Source organism: Eublepharis macularius, chromosome 13 (genome assembly GCF_028583425.1).
Source record: "Eublepharis macularius isolate TG4126 chromosome 13, MPM_Emac_v1.0, whole genome shotgun sequence".
NCBI classification, from domain to species: Eukaryota; Metazoa; Chordata; class Lepidosauria; order Squamata; family Eublepharidae; genus Eublepharis; species Eublepharis macularius.
Window position 1 is genome coordinate 8,906,452 of NC_072802.1, and position 23,738 is coordinate 8,930,189.

General features: G+C 46.3%; 1 protein-coding gene across 1 annotated transcript in view; it reads right to left on the minus strand.

The window, feature by feature from the left end:
- Positions 1 to 11,200: 11,200 nt before the first annotated feature.
- Positions 11,201 to 23,738, minus strand: part of MTMR8 (myotubularin related protein 8) — a 34,592-nt gene continuing 22,054 nt past the window's right edge. Inside the window, exons 11-14 of the mRNA XM_054996663.1 lie at positions 22,622 to 22,822; positions 21,651 to 21,779; positions 19,553 to 19,679; positions 11,201 to 12,876 (exon numbers count right to left, since the gene is read on the minus strand). Coding sequence (XP_054852638.1) covers positions 12,619 to 12,876; positions 19,553 to 19,679; positions 21,651 to 21,779; positions 22,622 to 22,822 — 715 coding nt within the window. The 3' untranslated portion in view covers positions 11,201 to 12,618. The remainder of the gene's footprint in view (positions 12,877 to 19,552; positions 19,680 to 21,650; positions 21,780 to 22,621; positions 22,823 to 23,738) is intronic.

Here is a 23,738-nt window from a genome sequence, read left to right on the forward strand (position 1 = left end):
TGTGCTTCTGGAAACAGCAGCCTTTCCCCCAGTATCTGATGTATGTGGACTCCCTGTATTGACTCAGTGGGATGGGAAATACACATTCCACGTACTCAGGAGCACTTTAACAATATAACAAGGCCCTTGCTGAATCAAACCAATGATCCTTCTAGTCTGACATCTTATTTCTCTTAGTGTTTATTTGTTTGCTATGTTTTGGCCCTCTCCCTCTTCACCTTTTATATAAATGACATGATTGGCAGCCTAGGCAGGGCAGATACCCATCCTCCCATTCTAGCAGATTGGTCGAAAATCTGCTCAGGGCATTTTAAGATTCTTCTTTTCCAAAAGTGGCCAACGTATATCAGGCAGCCCTCAAACTATATCAATATAAAACGCTCTCCCAACTTTTGTACAGAACCACATTAGGTCCACCTCCTTCGAGTTTTGCCCCTTTAGAGAAAACAAAATTGACATTTTTAAGAGCACCTTGGCCATTTTGCCATAAGCTACCCAGGCAATTTCTGGACTTAGCCTGTAAAGTGCCTACCTTGCAGGGCTGACTTCTGTTTGCTTAAACCCTCTAGGACTTTCACATGTCCTCTGAGAATGCATGCTGAGAACTCATGCAGTAATGTGGATGTGGACTCTACTGAAAAGGAACATTTCTTACTCTAGAAGTAAAAACTTTTAGAGTGCATGAGCAAAGTATGCTTCCAGTTGCACCCCAGGAGAAAAGGAGGGCGGCTTCCATGTTTCTGAATGTTGGGAAATGCTATCATGTATGGATTCAACAGACAGCACCATTCTACTCCAGGTGTGGGGGGAGGAGGTCACCAGTTTTCCTTCCACAGAATGGCGTGCCCAGCACAACACGGAGAGCCAGACTGTGGCATGAGAGGTTCCCAGGAGCAGCCCATGAAAAGAGGGGGAGGAAAGATGCAACCGTTTAGGGAGCTGCTGGGTATGACGCAGCCGCTATTTGAGCAACAAGGCCCCATGGAACATCTGTAAAGATAGCCTTGGCCATCCATCTCCAGATTCCTTTCCCCAAATGAGTGTTTGACTAAAGGCACTACTTGTACCAGCAGGTAAAAGCTTTAACAAAACTAAATTCTACACAGCGCCACAGCTGGATGCCAATTATAGCTGACACAGAAGGCCCAGGGACATTCTGTAGTGCTTTCAATGGCTTTGTGGTTTTTGTTCTCAGCAAATGCTGCAGATATAATCAGAGAATCCACCAAAGTCTGGGTACCAGGGAGGAAAACTGCTTTACGCTGTCCCAAGACATAGTTCCCATTGCTTGCTAACATGCTGTACATTTAGACAAATGACTTGGTATATTCAATAGCAGGGGTGGTTGTAGCGAGACATCTTTAGCATGCAAACGCCACTTACCAATATGTTTAAGCGATTAATTCTGTCTTTTCCCTTGGCTTTAATCCGTCTCAACATTTGCCTATTTGTTACCGATCCAAGTTTGCAACTGGTTCAGAAATGTATATGGAGGAATACAGCCTACCTTTTCAGAATAAGTTGCTGAGTTGCACAGATATTTCTCAATGAACACAATCCTCTTTGACAACAACCAAAGGATGACTGTAAGACAGAAAGCTACAGATATGCTCAACACAGTGTTCCAAGACAGACATGATACAGCTTGGGGGGGGGGGGGGATGCAGCCTGACCCTATGTATCCTTGTTCAAAAATCCATCCTAGGAAGTTTAAGGGGTTTTTTTCCCCAAGGCAGATTGGTGGAGCTCAAGAAAAGCATTCTCTCATATGAATACTTGTTCCAAAAGATTAAGTTGCACCAACCAAAACCAGCTTTAGAACATACTGAATTTTTAAAAATAAGTATTTTCCTATGCTGAAGTAAAATGTAAAAAAAGAGAACATATTGGCATCAAAACAGCGCATTAATAATCCAATCACTTCTAAGCAGAGGCAGGATAGGGTAGTTAAGTTCTAGCCACTGGTCCCATCCAAGATAATGTAAAGTGAAATAATTTAAACTGAATGTATCTAAGAGGCAGTACAATGCCTTTCAAAAGCACCAAAGTGGCTTTGTGATTCTTGCACGATATCCCTTTATGAAGATTCCAAAAAAGATTCCTTCGAAACAAAAACTACTTGAAGACAAGCATTAGTAAAGAAATCTGTTATGGTAAGAGTCAGACAAAATCCCTGCTGGCCCTTTTCATTTTGTGAAAGGCTAAATGTCAGCCCATTAAGAATGAATGGAATCTTCCTCCAGTTCTGTAGGTTCAACTCTATCCTACATTGTGCTCTGCCTATGAGCTCTGGCATATGCACTGGGGCACAGTTCATTCCCCCCACCCGTTACAGGCTAACCGGGGAAGATGCACACCAATTGTCAAATGCATTGATTAACTCTGTGGAGAAAAACAGCAGATACAACTGCATGTGCATACTGACTATAGAACCATGACTTTTACTTTATTTTTTTATTTAAGTTATTTATAGTCCACCTTTTTCACTGTGACATAAGGCAGATTTCAGAGAGTAAGTCAATGCAATCAATGCACATATTGCTTGGTGTGCATCAGCGACCTGGTAGATCACTAGGTAGATCACTATTTTCAAGTTTGGGGTAAAACCAGTTTATAGGGGTTAACAGTGGCAGGACTCTAATATGGAGAGCCGGGTTTGCTTCCCCATTCCTTGCTTGAAGCCAGCTGGGTGACCTTGGGTCAGTCACAGCTTCTAGGAGCTCTCTCAGCTCCACCCACCTCACAGGGTGTTTGCTGTGGAGATGATAATAACATACTTTGTAAACCACTCTGAGTGGGCGTTAAGTTGTCCTGAAGGGCAGTATATAAATCGAATATTATTATTAATTTGGAACTCCTAAATCTGGGAACAATCCATGTGAGACACCTCTCTCTACAGCCCAATGTCAAATGATCCCAGCCTCTTCACACAGAATCTTGGACACGGTGCCTTGTTTGTTTAAATAAAACATGATGGTGCAATTGACTGTCAGTACTTGGACCCTCTTTTGACAAATATTATCTGAAAATGCAATAAGGGCATAACGAATCACTCTTAATTCTAAAACATTAATATGCAACTGTTTCTCATGTTTCAGCCATTTCCCATAGGTGCTGAGCGTGCCACAATGAGCTCCCCAACCCATCATAGAAGCATCTGTGGAGATAGTAACATCCACCTGAGGTGAACCAAACTTCACACCCTCTAGCAAGTTAACGTAATCCTCCCACCATTTCAGCAAACCGATTACTGTTCTAGGAATGGAATACTTCTTATTCAGACTCTGCAATTCAAAATTATGTACCAATAAAAACCATAATTGTAGACTGCACACATGCAATCTAGCTAAGAGGATGACCGACATTGTAGATGCCATTAAACCTAGTAAGGTTTGAATGTTCAGAGCAGATTGGAACCTACAGTGGACAAACTGTTGGACCATCATCTTAATCCTCCAGGTTCTTTCTTGTGGTAAGTATTCTCTATTTTCATTACTATCTAGAACAGTCTCAATAAATTATTTCCTTCTCGAGGGAGACGGATGATTTCTTAAAATTTACAATTGACTCTAGTCTTGTACTGCCATGCTGTCATCTTCAGTCTGGGTAGATTGTGATACCAGAGTCCGCTGTGAGTCAGAAGGTCCAGTTCCAACCTAAACTGATACATTGAACCCTAGGACAATTGCATTACATAATGAAACCAGGGTTGCCTGGGCCAATAAGGCGTTATGAGAATAATGTGGGGCCTGTCCTGTTGGATCTTGCTGACAGTTTGTGAGATCAGAGGAATGGGGAGAAGGGCATAAAAGAGGTGTCCCTCCCAGGTTATCTGGAGTTGCATCCTAGCCACCCCCACCCCGGCTGCAAAATCTCAATGCCTTCTGATTTCCCTCTCTTGCAAAGAGGTCTACTCCAGGGTATACCCACAAGTCTAATACTGGCTCCAGGTATACATCTATCAATGACCACTTGTGATTGTCAGCATTTAACCTGCTCAACCTCTCTGCTGTCACATTGATGGCGCTTTTCTTCTCTGAAAGCACTGTTCTAAAATTCTAATATTGGTTACTTGTAAAGATAAGGGTGAGAATTTAGTGATTTTATGAAATTCTCACAAGACTGCAGGTGTTTGGTTTTTACGTTTAGCCTTCTTACAAAGTTGCTGTACAAACTTGGACTCCACTACAGCACCAGAGCCTTGCCTAGGCGTCGCAGCCTTCAACTCCGATGCTCTCGAGTCCAAATCGCTTGGATCCAAAGCTCCTGGATCTGAGTCTTTAGTCTCAGTCTCTTTCAGAACCGATCTTTTCAGCTCACGCCCCTTTGACTCCGAGTGTGATGGGTCCGAGCATGTCTTCTTGGTTCTCTCGGTTGACGTTGGCGTGGGGTCCGATCTAGTTGGAGATTTTGCTATTGGATCTGGGGCATGATTTGGCATGATTTGTCTTGATGAGACTTTGTGTCTCCAGTGTCTGAAGCTGAGGCCAGTTCTGCATCGGATCTGATGACACTGGATGGAAACAAAGTATGGGCACATCAGATGCCTTCATAGCCTGCTCCCACAACAGAGCCTTAAGCTTCTTGGCCCTTTCTGCTCTGGCTTTGGGGGTAAAATTCCAGCAATGCTAGCAAGCTTGCAAATTATGCCCTTCCCTCAAACATTCCAGGCAGACGGAGTGTCTGTCTGTTCTGATCATTTTCGTGGAGCAAGTCACACACCTCTTTAAAAGGGCTTTTCCAGCCCTAATTAACAAAAGAACTTCCCTCACATGTCTCTCTCTCTCTTCTAGGCACGAGTAGATCAATGCAAGACCTTTCCGGTGGGCGGCGAAGAAGGAACTGGAGGGTTGGAGGCATTGCCACCCAGTACTGTTAGGCGGGAAATGCCATGCAGACATACTGGGTGGATGTATGGCCCGTAGCAGATTTTAGCTTTAAAACTTATCGATTGGTGGGCCTGTGTATGTGCAGTCCTATGTGGGACTGCATAGAAGACGGACAATGAATGTCTTATTGTTAACACTGTATATTTTAAGAAGAGGCATCTTTAAAACTGGCATAAGGATGTAAAAAATGGCATGTCATGGAGCTAACAACTTTTCAGTGCATAGGACCTAGCATCAATACTTTTGGTCGTACAATTACTTGCAAATAAAAGTGAGGGGTGTGTGCATGCGTTTTACTTCTACTCTCTTTTAAGACTGGTTATTCAGAATCACAACATTACAGAGGGATCATACAGACCTTCTAGTCCTACCTCCTGCCCAATGCAGGATGAGTCTAAAGCATCCCTGACAGAGATTCATCCAGCCTCTTCTTGAAAACTGCCAGTGAAGGGGAGCTCACCACTTCCCTAGGCAGCTATTTCCACCTTTGAACTACTCTGACCGTAAAAGTTTTTCCTAATATTCAGCCAGTACCTTTGTGCATGTAATTTAAGCCCATTGCTTCGAGTCCTATCCTCTGCTGCCAACTGGAACACCTCCCTGCCCTCCTCCAAATGACAGCCTTTCAAATATTTAAAGAGAGCAATCATGTCCCACCTCAATCTCCTCTTCTCTAAACTAAACATTCCCAAGGCCCTCAGCCTTTCCTCGTAGGGCTCAGCCTCCAGACCCCTGATCATTCTCGTCGCTCTCAGAATCACAGAGTTGGAAGGGGCCATACAGACCTTCTAGTCCAACACCCTAGTCCAATGCAGGATGAGCCTAAAGCATCCCTGACAAAGGCTTTCATGGCCGGAGAACGATGGTTGTTGTGGGTTTTCCGGGCTGTCTTGCCGTGGTCTTGGCATTGTAGTTCCTGACGTTTCGCCAGCAGCAGTGGCTGGCATCTTCAGAGGTGTAGCACCAAAAGACAGAGATCTCTCAGTGTCACAGTGTGGAAAAGATGTTGGCAGGTCATTTGTATCTACTCCGGAGGGGTGGGGTTGAGCTGAGTCATCCTGTAAGAGTTTCCCAGGGTGTGGAATGCTAATTGCGGGAGGCTTCACTGTATCCTGAGGAGGTTCTTTTGCATATGGATTGGGGCTTGATGTGCTAATCTCTACAGGGCTATTGTCGAGTATAGAGTGTTTTGTTAGCCTGGTGTTTTTCAGAACTGGCAACCATGCTCGGTTCATTCTTAAGGTTTCTTCTTTCCTGTTGAAGTTTTGCTTATGCTTGTGAATTTCAATGGCTTCCCTGTGCAGTCTGACAAAGTAGTTGGAAGTGTTGTCCAGTATTTTGGTGTCCTGGAATAAGATACTGTGCCCTGTTTGAGTTAGGCTATGTTCAGCCACTGCTGATTTTTCAGGTTGTCCAAGTCTGCAGTGTCTTTCATGTTCTTTTATTCTTGTCTGGATGCTATGCTTTGTGGTCCCGATGTAAACTTGTCCACAGCTGCAGGGTATACGGTATACTCCTGCAGAGGTGAGGGGGTCTCTACTGTCTTTTGCTGATCGTAGCATCTGTTGTATTTTTCGGGTGGGTCCGAATACTGCTTGAAGGTTATGCTTTTTCATAAGCTTTCCCATCTGATCAGTAATTCCTTTGATGTATGGCAAAAACACTTTTCCTGTAGGAGACTGTTTTTCCTTGGTTGTTTGATTCATCCTGGGTTTGATTGCTCTTCAGATTTCATTTCTGGAGTAGCCATTTGCCTGAAGTGCGTGGTTTAGATGATTAATTTCCTCATTGAGAAAGTGCGGCTCACATATCCGTCTTGCACGATCCACTAATGTTTTCATTATGCCTCTTTTCTGTCGGGGGTGGTGATTGGAGTTTTTGTGTAAGTTACTTGACAATAGCCCTGCAGAGAAGATTAGCACATCAAGCCCCAATCCATATGCAAAAGAACCTCCTCAGGATACAGTGAAGCCTCCCGCCATTAGCATTCCACACCCTGGGAAACTCTTACAGGATGACTCAACTCAACCCCACCCCTCCTGAGTAGATACAAATGACCTGCCAACATCTTTTCCACACTGTGACACTGAGAGATCTCTGTCTTTTGGTGCTACACCTCTGCAGATGCCAGCCACAGCTGCTGGCGAAACGTCAGGAACTACAATGCCAAGACCACGGCAATACAGCCCGGAAAACCCACAACAACCATCATCCCTGACAAAGATTCATCCAGCCTCTTCTTTAAAACTGCCAGTGAAGGGAAACTCACCACCTTCCTAGGCAGCTATTTCCACCTTTGAACTACTTTGACCGTAAAAAAGTTTTTCCTAATATTCAGCCAGTACCTTTCTGCATGTAATTTAAACCCATTGCTTCGAGTCCTATCCTCTGCTGCCAACTGGAACAGCTCCATGTCCTCCTCCAAATGACAGCCTTTCAAATATTTAAACACAGCAATCATGTCCCCTCTCAATCTCCCTTAGCCTTTCCTTGTAGGGCTCAGTCTCGACCCCTGATCATTCAACACCCTTTTAATTTTGTCCACATCCTTTTTGAAGTGAGGCCTCCAGTACTGCAGACAGTACTCCAGGTGCGGCCTGACCAAGGCAGTATAGGACTATGACCTCCTGCAATTTTGATGCAATGGCCCTTTTGATACAACCCAAGACTGAGTTTGCCTTTTTTGCCAACGCATCACACTGACTGCTCATATTTAATTTACAGTCCACTCTTACCCCAAGATCTCTTTCGCATACACTACTACCCCGAAGTGTATCCCCCATCCTGTATTTGTGCTTCACATTTTTGAGGCCCGGATATAATACTGTGTACTTATCTATGTTGAATTGTTTCTTGTTCACAACAGCCCACTTCTCCAGAGTATTCAGGTCTTGTTGAATTTTAATTGTATCTAAACTGTACTGCTTAGTTGTACCTTACCTCTAAGTAAGCTTATGGACCTGTGCATATGGAAAAGATCTGATTTCTGAATAAAAGTCACTTAACCAAGAACCTGTGTCTTGCTGCGATGATCCAGGGATCTGTCTGCCATATCCTGTCATCCAAAGCCTGACAGAAGCCAGACAATCTCCCTTCTGAATGGCAGTCATGACAAATTTTAGCCTTTCCATTCTGACCTTCTTGTTTGTAGGTGTCTATTTTATTTGACCAAATTCCTTTGGATCTAGGGGAAAAGGGACCAGGTGGCACAGAATTGAATTCCACTGATCACAGTATCCAACACCGCCTGTTTCTTATTACTGGCTGCCAAGGGTTTGCCAAACATTGTAAGCATCCCCCAAACACCATCGCGCCTGCTGCCTTGGTGCAGACACATTGAGTTCCCTTCTTTGGCCCTTTAGTATTCTGATTGGATTTGTTGAGGGAGAAGGTACTACCCTCCTCTTGATGTTTCGTCTGCTTTTCTTTATTTAGAGTTTCTCCAAACAGGTTGATATCTTTGAAAGGAACTGTGGTTACTTTGGCTTTGGGGCAAATGGACCACGTTCCAATTTCTAAGCTAAGTGTTGTGCCTGGTTGCCTGAAAACCATGATCCTTGTTGACCACACATAGCATATTGCCGGGGCTATTTTATTAGTTTTGCTCTTTGGCAGGAGTTTACTGCTCACTGCAGCCATGTCTGAGACTTGAGGGAATGTGACTCTAGGAGGGAGTGGAGCTGTCACCAATGCTCTGAAAGATGTAGCGGAAACTTCCAATTTTCTGTGCATAGCCAGTTCAAACCACTTGATGCTGGAATCCTGGGTAGTCCATCCTTATCAATGGGCAGCACAGGATTAGATGGCAAGCTGGTTACCAGATCATCCACCAATGGCAGTTTGATCTTCTCAGTAACCCCTGGAACTAATGTATAAGACTTGGGGGGGGAAGGAAATAAGAGTAGTTAGTTTTGCCAAAGTTTCCCTCTTAGACTTCTACAAGTATGACAGACTACTGGAAGGGAATCCGTGATGGTATTATTCCTGATTCTAGGGAGGATTCTCTCCAACCCCTTAGTCCTTAAGGGGGAAGACTCCAGGATCCTCATCACCTTAGGGCGCTTTCTAGAATATGGCACCGGAGGAAGACCTGCTAGGGAATTTTCCCTTCTTTTAACAGCTCCCCTTTCTTCCTGGCTGAGGGAGAAAACTGATAGCTCAGGGTCCTCAGGTTGAAGGCTTAACCAAGATATGTGCTCTTAATGGCCCTTGCCTCCTCTTTAATCTGGGGAGGGGGCACCCCTTTACCTATCTGGAGTGAGCCCCCCTACTGGAATGCCTCTCTTGCCCATCTGAGAGTCTAGCCACTAGGCTATTTATCGGTGTGCCTTCAGGACCTCTTTGAATTCCTATTTCCATCCTGGGCCATGCCAGTTTGTTTGTTCAATAGTAACTATGGTTGCGACTATGGAAATAGGGGGCATGTAATTTCTTTCCCCTTAGTGGTGGAAAATGTCATCCAGTCATAGTTGCCTCTGCAACACTGGTATTTTTTGGAGGTCTCCCATCCAATTGCTAACCAAGGCCAACCTTGCTGCGGTACTGAGATCTGATGAGATCCGGCTTGCCTGGACTGTGGTATCACAGTCAGGGGCTTTGATAAGGTCAGAATCATCATTATTCCCCCAGAACCACTAGGTAATTGAGACTTTTACCCAAGGTCAGCCACCGAGTTCAAGTAATTATGGGACTCGAACCAGCAGGGTAATGATTCATGGCCCAGCACTTAACCACAACATTACAGCAACTCATTTCAGGCTTCCTTGCCTGGTGGATACAAACCCCAGACCTTCTCCTTTTCACTAGTTTCTTGAGACGCCCGGGAGTAGGCCGAGGCCTGGGAGTTGGGCAAGTTTAGGCCGCAGGCTTGCACTCTCTGAGGCCTGGAAGGAGGCTAGGCCTGCTTTTGCTGACCTACCACCAGCAGAAAATTTTCCAGGCATTCTTGCCTGACGGGTACAGGCCCTTGGGCTTTTTCTCTTTCACTGGCCTATTGAGAGGCCTAGAAGAGGCTGAGGCCTGGGAGTTTGGAAAGTCTAAGCTGCAGGCCTGCACTTTTAGAGGCCTGGGAGATGGCTAGGCCTGCCTTTCCTGACATTCTGCCATCCAGGCCCCTGGGCATTTCTCTTTCACTGGCCTTTTGAGAGGCCCAGGAGGGGCTGAGGCCTGGGATTTGGAATGTCTAGGCTGCAGGCTTACGCTCTTTGAGGCCCGTGAGGTGGCTAGGCCTGCCTTTGCTGACATTCTGCCAACAGAAATGTTTCCCCCCAAAAGGAGAAATGAAAGTGAAAGCGCAGCTCACAAGCCCTGGCTGACAGGAAAGAGAAATAAAGGAGGGCTCCCTTTTATTTAGGGCGAGCTGGCTCTGAGGCTTCTGCTACTCTTTTCTCCTCCCTCCTTCCTTTCACCACCCCTGTTACCCGCAGGATCAGTTGGGGCTGCCAGGGTTGCAGCAGGTCCTCTGCTGCTGCTGGAGGCTGCTCCTTCCAAGCCTGAGGGAATTCCCGATAATATCGGTCTCTACAACAGGCTACTGCGGACTCAAAAACCTCACCCTCTGGCCGTCGGTGGAGTGTGAGCTCCACACTGCCTGTGGCCTCGGCCTCCCTGAGTACTGGGATTACAGGTGCATGTCGCTACGCCCAGCTCATCTCTGGCAGTTTCTTCATCGGGATCGCTGCGCTCTGCAGAGTGTTGCTGAAGATGTCCTGCTCGGATGGCAGGGCCAGAAAGACTGGTGATTCCAGGGACAAGCCCCTCCCCTCCGGGATCAAAATCAGCTGACTGACCCTGCCTTCGGAGAGGAGGAGCTATATCCCAAAAATAAGGACTGCCCCACTCCTAGGACCACCGGAGAATAGACAGAGGCTCTGCAAGTTCTCTAGAAAGTTCTTTGAGCACTCTTGGGAGCACACCATCCAGCCCAGGGGATCTGTATTCGTCCAGTGCAGCCAGATGCCTCTCCACAACCTCTTAAACTTAACAGAGTATTAAGTTTCTAGGATCCCCCCATTTATATTTTCAAAATGGGTATTTTTGTTAATTAGCAGGCAAGTAAGAAAAATCAATTCTAAGAAAGCTCCAAGGGTTCTGGGCACATATTGTTTGACTTGCAATGAAAAATAAACCAGTGAAAAATATACCTGGTATATTCTATATTTTCTGACTCAGCAATTGTGATGAGCAGAACTAAAAAGGAGAAGAACAGAATGTTTTTTGTTAATCTGGGGACAAAAAACAGCTAACAAAATGGTAGATGGTAAGAAAATGCCAAGTTTTTGTTCCTCAAGAATAGATTTCTTACAAGTCAATGTGATGCAGTGTTTTAGATTTTTATTTAAAAAGCTCTATGAAAACACGGGCCACTAAGGGACTGTGGCTAACTGCTCTGAACAGATGTTCAATCATGTCACCATCACACAAAATGAGTCTCTGCTACATAATCTCATTTCTCCTGGGAAGAACAGAAAGAGTCAATGGCAAACTCCATGAAGACCTTGCCAGGGGGTGGGGTAGGGAGATGCTTCACAGCTGGGTAGTACGGTGCTTGTGGCAAGCACTAAGCACTTTTCAGGATGGAATGTACAACGGGAAAGTTGAGCTCCTTTTGTTTCAAGAAGTGTCGAAGTGCTGGTTACTAAGCCAGCACACATTTTCTAGCAGTGGAGAATTGGGTGGGTGGCCACCATTCCCACCTGCACACAAACATACAAAGATACGATAAAGATACCTGACACTTGAGATTCTTCCCCCTCAAAAGAGGGGGTGGTGGGAAAATTGTGACACCTGAGTTTCAGCATGATGTACAAGAGTTCTTCAACTAAGTGAAGATGCTTGGCAACCCAGTAAATTTCTGAACTGGACATCAACCAATGGAAAGCTTAATGACAGGAGGGCTACTGACAAGCTCAGACCCAGGTGCACAGACTTCACTACCATTTCATTTACACGCCAGGAGACCATTCAAGACTATTAACATTATGATAGAGAAAGTGAAACAGCAAGTTACAAGGTTCAAAACACAGGTTTTAAATATATATGTATATATCACAAAAGACAACGTGTTCATACGTTACAGCCAAGTACATATCACAATGATAAAAATATAATCACATTTCTAATGGTTGAGCATGACAATCTCTGCTTTACAAAAAGAAATAAAAAAGTCATACCTTCTTACAAAACAGGAACAGGAACAACAAAAATACACCAGTGGAATTCCTATGCAGGGTGTTAAAAGCCAGCCAACAAAAGCTTCTGAAGCGAACTGACATTTCCAGCCCTTCACTACCAGTTCACATTGCTTTTAATTCCACATATTAAATACTGTGTGGCTTTTTAACTCTCCCTGGATTCAAAGAGCAGCCTTCCTTAGAAACCAGTAATGGAAGCAATTTCATTGGTCACAGCAGGGGCACCTGCACTTTTGCTGGAAAAAGGTCAGACACGACGAAGGAGAGCCCCTGATGCACTTTCAGCAGGCACATCCAGTGTCAGATTTGGGGCAGCAAAAATCCAGCTCCAAGTGCTACCTCTTGGCTGTTCCTGCAAGCCCCCAAACAGCAGCCCCCTTTCCCACACCTTCAAAATACAGAAAAACATAACACTTTGCCATGTGGGTGAGGCGGCTACCCCAGCACTGGGCCATAGGTCCCACCTGCTTTACTGCCACTCTCCATATGTGCAGGTCAGTTCAACAGGATTGGAGATCTCCTGCATCGCCATCAGACTAGACACTTCCGTTGGTGCTGCTGCTATTTCCATCAGGAATGTCAAGAGGATTAAGAAGACCCTCTTTACTGTTTAGCTGGTTGGGTTTGTTGCCTTCCACAGCTATGGTGCCATTGGCCAACAGGACTGAAGGCTCATTTTCATAGTCCTGGGGAGTATTGAGCATTGGTGATTTCAAACAGCCAGTTGAAACAGTTACCGTTTTGGCTAAGATTGAAAGCTCATCTGGCAGGGGTCCATCTAAGGGGGGCAGTTTCTGTAGAGACAGAAAGGAATGAACTATCAGTACCCAGAGTTTGATACAAGCAAGAGCCTCAAACTGAGCAGCAATGACTCCACAAGCATCAGGTCTAAGAGTCTGGGGCAACTCGTCATATCTCCTTGGACAGACTGAAGACTAAACTACAGCAAAATGAACCATACTGTCAATTTAATGGGATACCTATCAGACTCAGCTTCAACCTACCCTGTTTCAAGCCCACTGGTGGAAATCATTATCAAAGTGAGAATTATTGGAAAAGAACTGCACAATTTTGTCAAGTTGAGAAAGGACTGAACTGCAGATCAGACTAGATAAGGGGACCCCAACATTACTGAGCCTGTAGGCTTCTTCAGAAGTTTGACACAGGATGGTGGGTGCAACCATAAAATGGCTGCCAAAACAGGCAGAGCCCCCCCACTGTCATGTCTGCACCCCATCCATGCCACTACTTAATGCTGACCTGTTGTTCCTGAACCAATGTTTCATGCTATAACTTGATGTCATATTACCAATGCCATAACTGTTTCCTTTCACTGTTTCCTTTTTGAAGCTGCAGGTGCCTTATCTAACAGACTGTAGAAACTTTCAGTGCTTCTGACCTTGTACCCTGCTCATTCCCATGCACTGCTATGTCTCAACTTTGATCTCTTGCTTTCTCAGTGTCTTGACTTGATGGTACAAATATGTGAGATGTTCTCAGGACGAGTTCGCGCCAAAAGTCCTGTTTTACTGTTGGGAGGGGGAAGGAGCAAACGTGTGTGTTAAAGAGGAAGGATTTTCCCACAGGTTACCATTCCTGTCGACCTGTTCTTACTGCTTAGATGCTTACCTTGCTTCTGAGTAATTCTATAGACATATCTGTGGAAATGATCCGATTTCTGAATAAAGCCATTTAACCAAGAGCCTGGATTTCTTGCTGCAATGGTACAGGGATCTATTTGCCATAGCCTGTCATTCATACCCTGACACCCACACACCCAGAGGAAGCTGAAGCACAGAGGGAGAGGGAAAAGGCAGTGGGGACAGACAGCAGCTGACCAAAAAGAAACCTTACCAGCCGGGGAGGAGAAGCAGCCACAGCAGCTCAGAGCCACACCCCAGCTAGAAGGCAATAATGTGGCCCAGGGGATGCCAGGAACAAAGCAACTCCAGGTGGAGCTGCCTGAGGCACTCTGTTGGAGAATCTGGGCAGCCAGCCAAGGAGACACAGCTGGGCCTGCCTTCAGCAATCAGCTTAGCCAGAGAGGCTTGACAGCCAGCCAACGAGACACAGCTGTAGCTGGCCAACACAGCCCAATTAGCTACCCCAGCTGCAACTGCTTGAGGAGCCCAGGACAATGGTGGAAGGCAAAAGAGGAGTGTGGCCTGGCAGGTGGAGCCTGGGATGAAGGGTAGGATATAAGGAAAGTCCACCCACAGGGCGGGGTGGGATGAGTAGGAGTGGAGTGGAGTGGAGTGGAGTGGAGTGGAGTGGAGTGGAGTGGAGTAGAGTGGAGTGGAGTGGAGTGGAGCGGGAGCGGGAGCAAAGCAGAGTGTGAGAGTGAGAAGAGGCGAGGCGGAAGGTGGATGAAGGAGATGGAGGAGATCAAGGGGGAGGACTGGATCAGGTTGAGCAGGCCAGTGAGTGGACTGAGAGGGAGTCTGAGTGATGTATACCGCCCCTCCTTCCACAGAGCAGGGTCCTGCCGTATCCCTGTCACCCCTTTGACATCAAAAACTGAGAGCCAGTTTGGTGTAGTGGTTAAGAGCACGGGACTCTAATCTGGAGAGCCGGGTTTGATTCCCCACTCCTCCACAAAGCCAGCTGGGTGACCTTGGGCGAGTCACAGTTCTCTTGAGCTCTCTTAGCCCCACCCACCTCACAGGGTGATTGTTGTGGGGTAATAATAACACTTTGTAAACCGCTCTGAGTGGGCATTAAGTTGTCCTGAAGGGCGGTATATAAATCGAATGTTATTATTATTATTATTATCAGGGCCACGCATGCCGGTGTCCCGCCCAGCGGTGGCCGTAGCAAGCCCTGACACTCCCCTCCTGATCCCAGCCAGGTGAAGGGGTGGGCATTGTCACCTGCTCCTTGCCTGATCCCAGCTGGGTGAAGGGGGGGGGCAGACATTTCCACCTGCTCCACTCCGGATCCCAGCTGGTTGAAGGAGGGATGGGCATTGCCAACTCCTCCGCTCCTGATACCAGCTGGGTGAAGATGTGGGCCGGCATTGCCACCTGCTCCACTCCTGATCTAGTCCAGGTGAAGGGTGGAGCGGGAATTGCTACGTCCTTTGCTCCTGATCTGAGCTGGGCAAAAAAGGGATGGGTATTGCCACCTAATCCACTCTAGATCCCAGCTGGGTGAAGGCGGATGGCGGGCACTGCCTCCTGATCCCAGCTAAGTGAAGGTGGCGGGCAGGCACTGCCACCTGCTCTGCTCCTAGCTGGGTGAATGTGGGGGGCGGGGGTGGACATTGCCTCCTGCTCCCCTCCTAATCCCAGCTGAGTGAAGGGCAGGCAGGCATTACCTCCTGCTCCGCTCCTGATCCCAGCTGAGTGAAGGCAGAGGTGGGCATTGCCCCCTCTCTGCTGCTGATCCCAGCTGGGTGAAGACGGGCAGCAGGCATTGCCATCTGCTTCGCTCCTGATTCCAGGTGGATTAAAATGGAAGGTGGGCATTGCCACCTGCTCCATTCCTGATCCCAGATGGGCGAAGGTGGAGGGCAGCCATTACCACCCACTTCATTCCTGATCCCTGCTGGGAGAAGGTGGAGGATGGACATTGCCACCTGTTCTGCTCCTGATCCCAGCTGGGTGAAGACGGAGGACGCGCATTGCCACCTGCTTCACTCCTGAGCCCAGCTGGGTGAAGACGGAGGGTGGGCATTTCCACCTGCTCTGCTCCTGATCCCAGATGGATGAAGGTAGAGGCCAGGCATTGCCGCCTGCTCTGTTCCTGATCCCAGCCTGGGCTTCCTGCCGTGGCGTGCTCTCTGGAGGTCTGGCTGCCTCATCTGTACTTCCCTCCACAGCAGCGCCCTCTGGAGGCGCACCAGGGTAGCAAGCGAGTTCTCTTGAATACACTTAGCCTTTTATATAGTAGGATTATATACTACATATGGGATTGCAAGATATGACTCCCTAAGGTCCATATATTCTTCTCTGCTTGTGTTAGTCGAGAGAGGAGAAATGCAACTGCATCCATCCACAGTTTTTATTATTTGACTTTCTAAAAGGCAGCCAGAATTCAGACAACCCCACAATTAGGTCCACACACCAGAGGCAGCTTTTGGGCTTGTGTTTCTTAACACCACCCCCACATGGAAATCTCTTTTGAAAGAAGGGAAGTTGAAATGGACATGACAGCCATGAAAACAGGTTTTGCAGTCATGGCAGAAGGTATGGCAACAGTGGGGAAAAAAGCACACAGGGACAGCAGTTAAGAGTATGTAACAGCTAGTATCATAATTCCCTTGCATAAATTCACAGCTGGGATTCTGCAAACAAAGATGGTGGATTTTTTCAGCTTGTCCCTCATCAACCCCCCACAGGGCAGCTTCCATACAGGAATAAACGTCCAGGCTTCGTGTTTTAGAGAGCCACACTGCTGCTTCTGAAACCAGCAAAGAACAAAACGGGTGTGCATGTCTGCATGTCTTTCTCTTTCTCAACTCCAAAGGTTTGAAAAGGATCATGAAGAGGAAACTGCACCATGGTACTTAGGATGGAAAGCAGCAATGAGGCTTGCGCCTCACCTGCCCCCTAGCTCCAGATATATAAGGACGTTCTTCTGCTGCTCTTGGCCAGTCGGCTGAATGGGAACAAGCAGCAAAAGTATTAACATGCAGACAAAGAGCTGGAAGCTGTGGCCTCCCTTCCTGTTGCCAGCTTCCACAGCAACATGAGAGCAGCATGCTCAGCCCTCAATGCGTCTGCGTGTATGTGTGCCAACCCTTTTTGAACTGGATAGATAGGTAGATTTCATGGCACATGGCCAAAGGCCATTACAAATTAGTCTATGTAAAAAACAAATCATAAAAGATGACAGATCAAAACAATCAGCAATATAGGTTGCCACCATCAAACTTCATCCTACCTGAACAAATAATCGTTAAAATATTCCACACACTAAAAACAAATTCTGTTGCTAAAAAGTTTGGTTTTCAGACACAAGTTTTGTATGAATTTTCTTGGCGGCTAAAGTTTATAAATCTACCAAGTGGTAACACATGGGTACACATCTCTTTGTACCTGTGACTTCTTCTGGATCTACTCAAACCTCCCTCCTCTTTGGGAGAGTATGCTGCATGCTGCTCTATTGGAGGACAGAATAACCAGGGGAACCCAGAACTCTACAAGCTAAACAGGTGAGTAGAGGAAATAATCAAGTGAATGGAAAAGAAAGCACAAAGTCTTGGGGAGTATTTTAAGCACAGAAAAAGAGATGACTAAGAGAATGTGACAAGTTTATATAATCATGAACCTCAGAAAGAGGGTTATAGAAATGTCTCTCTCTTTCATTGCCTCCCCATGAGCAGATCTTGAGATCACCCAATTAAGTTGATTGGTAGTAAATCCCAAGCTCTCAAGAAGGGTGAGGTGGAGCCAAGGCTTACTGAAACAGCATCTGCTTGGCATGCAGAAGGTTCCAGGTTCAACTCCCAGCATCTTCAGTTAAAAGGATCAGGTATTCACTAATGAGAAAGACCTCCAGCTGAGATTCCTGACAGCTGCTACCAGACTGAGTAGACAATACTGATTTTGGAGGACCAATAGTCTGATTTAGCATAACACAGTATCATGTGTATTTTACACAAAGCGTAATTAGTTTTGAGAATTCAGTCCCAACAGAGGTGATGATGGTGCCTAAGAAGCTTGCTAAATTCCTCACTTTATAGAGATGTCAGCAGGAAGAGCTAAACAGCAATGTTTGGTGTAGTGGTTAAGAGTGGTGGGACTCTAATCTGGAGAGCTGGGTTTGATTCCTTACTCCTCCGCTTGAAGGTGACCCTGGGTCAGTCACAGCTCTCCAGAGCTCTCTCAGCCCCATCCACCTCACAGGGTGAGTGTCGTGAGGATAATAACAACACACTTTGTAAACCGCACTGAGTGGGTGTTAAGTTGTCCTGAAAGATGGTATATATAAATCGAACGTTATAATTATGTTATTATAATGTATCTTTGAAAAATAAGCTGTTGGAACCTTCTGTGCTGCTTGCTATCAGCCCAGGAGCACTTAGGCAATCATTGCTGGAACCAAAATACTGGACTAGAGGGACTGATCCAGCAAGGCAATATTTACAGGAGCTCTAGTGCCATAAGGTAAAACCCGATCATAGTATTTGGACTTGCCAGGCAAAACAGCAACAATAAATTCAACTGAATTTGCTGCTACAGGGAAAGAGAGGATTAATCCTGTGCGATGGCGTCACTTCCTGGAAGTGACATCATCAAACCTCCCCAGGAGCACATGTGCAAAGACGTCGAAAAAGGTGAGTGCTAGATCCCCCCTCCCACCAAGAGGGTGAGGGGACCTGGCAACTCTACTTGTCTACTATGCGTGTGTCCCCCTGGATTCCCCACTCTGGTCTGGGAGATCAACTAGCGCCCCCCACCCCCCATCTCTTCACCCTTCTAACATCTCCCCACTACGGATGAGGGTGTTGACAGGTGACTGGTCAAGCTTGAGGCGTGAGGACCCAGAGAAGGAAAAGGTTTTGTCATATATGTCTGTCTACATTTCTGCCATGAGTATTCTCTGTGCTCTGTATCATGTGCTAAACCTCTGAGAGTATGGGAAGTGGCATTTTGGGGCCTGTCTAGCTAAGGGTTGCTTATCTCATAGGTGCCAACTGCAATGTCTACTTTCATTTTCACAGCTGCCTGAGAATGTCCATGAGTGCCGGCTTCTCCCTGGAAACCAAAAATAACTTCATCTCTCCTACAGTTCTTCTTGCCTCCTGTCTCAAAAACCCTTCCCCCCCTTCTGGCTCCTTCACACCAGAAGCCCAACCATCCCTATCCTAAAGGTGGGAACTTTCCCTGTAACTAATCCCTCCAACCTTATATACGTCACTTTTGCCAATACCCTTGTCTGTATATGCTGATACTGATGGATCTCTAATAAAGTAACTTTAATTCATATATTGGAGTGCGTGCAGTGGAGTACTATGGGGATCTAACTGCCAGAACCTGACAGGTTTTATTAAACAGGGCAATCACTAAATGCGTGAGGAGGGGGGGGGAATGCTTAGGAAAAGCCATTTAACACGGGATACATTTACAACAACCAGAGCAAAATTAACACATAAAGGACCCTGGGTGAGAGATCCTCTCCTCCCGGTAGCTGCTTCTCTGCCTTGCTGCACATGGGGGAAAAAGGCCTTCCTCCTTCCGGGGAGCCTTATACTACTTTTCTCATGGCTCAACCTCCTCAGTGATGATCAGCCTTCCTTTTCCCTCCATTTTTCCTTACTTTAATTCTAAATGTGGGAAGGATCTTGGGAAATGTAGGCCAACAAGGGACTACTGGAAATTTACTGGAAAGTCTCAGGCCCAGGATCATTACAACCTTCCAGAAGCAGGAGACTCCATCATCTCATCTCCAGCTACACTATCAAAACCTCTGGCAATGAACTGCTTTTCCTAAAGAACCATCATTTAACCACTTTGTATTACTTACATTTTCTAGCTCATCTGCAATGTCTTCCAACTCCAATTTCTGGCTGATGCAACCAAGAAGATGATCCAACACACACTGCTTTGGGTGCATTCCTTTATCGAACCGGTTATACATGCCACACCAGAACCTCAAGGAAAGAGAAGATTCAAAGACTTCTGAAACATTTGTAGAAAGGTGGGGGGAGGGGGGGAGACTTTAATGACATAAAACAATTAAAAATGAATTTAAAAACCATGGCACGAACAAATAGTTCTGAAAACTTAATTACTTTTCCTGTATTTGCTTTGGCCAATGCAAATATACTGAATTTAAAAACAAATTATTAAAAAATTAAGATGTAACAGGAATAGATGAAGATGCCGAGTGGAATTCTGAAGAGGGCCCCCCCTCTACACACACCAACACAACATGTAGTGCAAATAGGGCTGTCCAGTCCCCTTACCCTCCTGGTGGCAGGTGGGGGATCTGCCACTTACCTTGTGCCATGCCAGTGCGATGGCATCACTTCAGGAAGCCACGTTTTCACACCCATTGGGAGCACACACACTGCATGTGTTCCCAGGGTACCTGCTGGTAGTGCGTGACCTCCAGGTGACTTGCTACCTCCAGCTGATTGCTAGTGGATTGACGGGCACTGGGGCAACCCCCCGGGGAGTGCAAACAAGAACGAAAACTCAATGTGGGGGTCACTTCTGAAGAGATACTTTTGGCTCAGGTACAGACCAAAGTCAAAGACTGGTGAGGTACAATAGGCACAGGGGCATTTCCATGGCATCATTTCCTTTCAAAGGGCCTGGAAACAGCAAGGAGCAAAAGACCGGCATCATACTAAAGGTCTCAAAACAGGGTTTTTCTAGCTACTCAAGACCTATTATTATCTGATTCAAGGAATTGAACCTTTGATTTTATACATGCAAAGCAGGTGCTCTAGCATAGAACCGTGAAGCCTTCCCTAAAGAGGAAGCTTCCAAAACATGCAGTCATCTCGCGCATGCGTTAGACAGCTATCCTGAACTTGGGAATCTGCACTCAAGCACAACGTCTTATTCAAAATGGAAAAGCCGTGATGATCTTTTTAGATGTAAGAGCCAGTTCCTATGCAGATATGGAAACCTTGATTCCCAGAAGCCTCAAAGTGCTCTATAGAGGGAAGCAAGCTACAATCTGGGAGAAGATGGTTGGGAAAAAAGAGATGTAAATCTAACAAAGCAGTAAACAGGATGAAGAAAAAGAGCAGTCAAGCCACCTCCTCAACAAGGGCAACAATGTTGCCTTCTGCAAAATGCAAATCTCTGCTGAACGCCAACCACTCATAATGCAATACAAAGCTGACCTACTGGTGCCAAGATATTAGCCTGACAAAACCTTAACTAAAATTAGTAAAAACCAGTTCCTTGATGGAAATGTGGGAACCCAGAAACTAGACATTTGTAGTCACTCGATCTGCACAAATGTTCACAAGCTGCCTTGTTCTGAAACCAGCACACAGTACCATCAAGTTGTCACAAGCATCCTGTGCTGGGGGATTAAAGGTAAAATTATGGGAAGTCTGCAGGAACACAGGAAAATGTGAAACTGAATGTGACATTCAGCATCTTACGAACCTCAATTTTCACCCCCCCACCCCCCACCTTTCAAAACCTGTTCTTATCGTTGATGCGTGAAACCACGAGCACCAGGCCTGCTGAAATCTGAGAAGAGCTCCTGGACAAGATTTCTGGCAGCCCAGGGTGGAGTTTCAGGGCCTCACATCTCTCACTGCTGCTTGTATCCTTTATGCAAACTGGTGAACCTAGCTTTCTTTGGTTCAGAATTTGAATTTCTTGAACTGAGGAACAAAATGGGCTTTACATCTAAAAATACTTGGGTATTTGGCACTGAAGAACCGCCACGAACAGTTAAAAATTTGCATGCCTCTTCTTCTTCCCCTTTGAGATCAATGCAACAAGCTATGGTCTCTATTTAGTGTTTTCCCCCTGTAAGATCAGGCATCCAGTAACTTTTCTGCTGATACTATTACGAAATGAAACCACAACAGCAACGGAGTGCTCTAATCGTTCAAGTTTTCCTAGCTTATTTTCCCCCGCCAGTGACTTACTGGAAACTGAAAGGCAGAGTGCTGGGTCGGAGTTCCCCGTGAACTGAGAATCCCTTATACAATGGATTTCTGAACTCTTGCTTCTTGTGCTGTAGGAAAGGCCACAGGGAATGGGTCTTCTCGAAGATTCTGCAAAAAACAAGCGGTCACGGCAAACACCACAAAAAACCGATACGGGGAGCCGTTCATTCCAGTGTCTCAACCAAGGGATCTCAATGACAACACCTGAAACTCACTACTGACCAACGCAGAACAGCTGTAACCCAGCTAAAAAAAAGCTGCCACCAAAATGCCAGCCCCGAGTCAAGACCCCTCCCCTCAACAGTGTCCAGTCCAAGTTACTCCCATGCCCTGATTAGGTGCGCACAGCAGCCCATGGAATAAAGCAGGCGTGAGAGTGCACGGGAGGGGAAATGTGTGGTGTGGTAGGACAGCAAGGCACCTATTATAGATGGGAAGACCTTGACACAGGGCTGTGTTCTTCTCAGTGGCAGTCCTGTATTCTTTTTAAATTGGTATGTATCCCCCCACAGCTGTATGTATATCCACTAGAGGCAAAGAAGAGCAACTACATTTCATGTGGCAAATTCAAGGCATGGAAGGCGAGAGCACAGTGCCATCCCACCCCCGGCCCCATTTGAATCTCCTACAATCCCCAAATTTTCTATGTACATACCACTTTTATACTTTGAAACTAATTTTGAAGCTACTTACTTGGAAGCAATGTTACATGGATTCAGCACAGCCGTGTCGTGGATATATACCTAAGGAATACATATACCAAACCAAAGAGGCTCAGCAACCCTCCCCCCCACCCATTAGTATTGACCCAGAAATTCTGTAGACTTCATGACTTCAGTATTACCCTCAAGAGGTCGTGTGAGATCATTCAACCCTTGATATTTCAAAACAAAGAAACCACAAAGACAAAACAACTAAAACTCCTCCTGTCCCTCAGAGTACCACCTTACCTCAGATCTTCCCGGTCCTTTTGACAGGTCCCCAGAAAATTACCAAACTGGCAGGAATAAATGTGATCATGGACCTCCAGGAGAAGGCGCTCATTAAACTCAAACGCGCAGGGGAACTGCTGCATGAGCTGCCAGGTGCAGTCAATAAACTGGGTGAAGACGGGGGACACCTCCCTCAGGTCACCTTCCAGATAGCCACACCTGGAGAGGTGGAAGGCATGTTACTGTGACTGCGCATCACATTCAGTTGCTTCTGCAGCCTTGACCAAATAACCTGCTCCTAAATGAAGGAAACCCATTCATCGTGGCTTCCATGCAGCCCCACATTGGGACTGCGCAGGCCAGCCACGGAAACAGAGCTTTCCAGGAAGGCCCCCCCTCCCCTTGGTGCTTTCTCACCCAAACTATCACTTGACCAGGAGGTGATATTTCATCGGTTCCTTTTGCCACCACATAGAGAGGATCTCCATTGCTATTCTGTTTTTTCCTCACCTCATCCTTGAGACTGAGACTTATTTCTCTTTTTTTAAAATCATTGGTAGTCATTCGAGTGAACAATAAAACTACATTTAAAGAAGAAAAGTTTCTGGTTTTCCCTTTGTCATTATGGCTCAACAGAGGCATCTTCAAGATTGTGCCAGCTGTGCAATGACATTGAAAAACATCACTTCTTATCTCCCTGAGGATCACACAATAGAGCTGCCTGATCTTCCTGCCACCAATTTACCTCGAAGGTATAATCGGAGAGCCTCCTCAGAACAGCTTCTGCTCAAAGGCTGTGGCTTTGGGCAAGCCTGATTAGAGGCGCCTGCCCCCTCAGCTCTGGAGAGAGAAGCCTAGAAGTGCAGCCTGTCAGAGCCCTTGGGTCCACAGCTGAGAGCCTCTCTTCCAAAGGCTTTGCCTTTGTGCCAGCATGAATAAAGGCCTTCTCCTCCTTGGCTGTGCTGGCTCCAAGGGCAGAAACCTGAACGTGTCACTTAGCAGAGGTCTGGGATCCAAGGCTGCAAGGTTTTTTCCTAAAGGCTTTGGATGCCTGCCTGCCTGCCCTCTACCCCAGGCAGTCCCTGGAGGCAGGAGTTAATACCACTAATGCGGTGATATGGCAGCCTTGGAACCG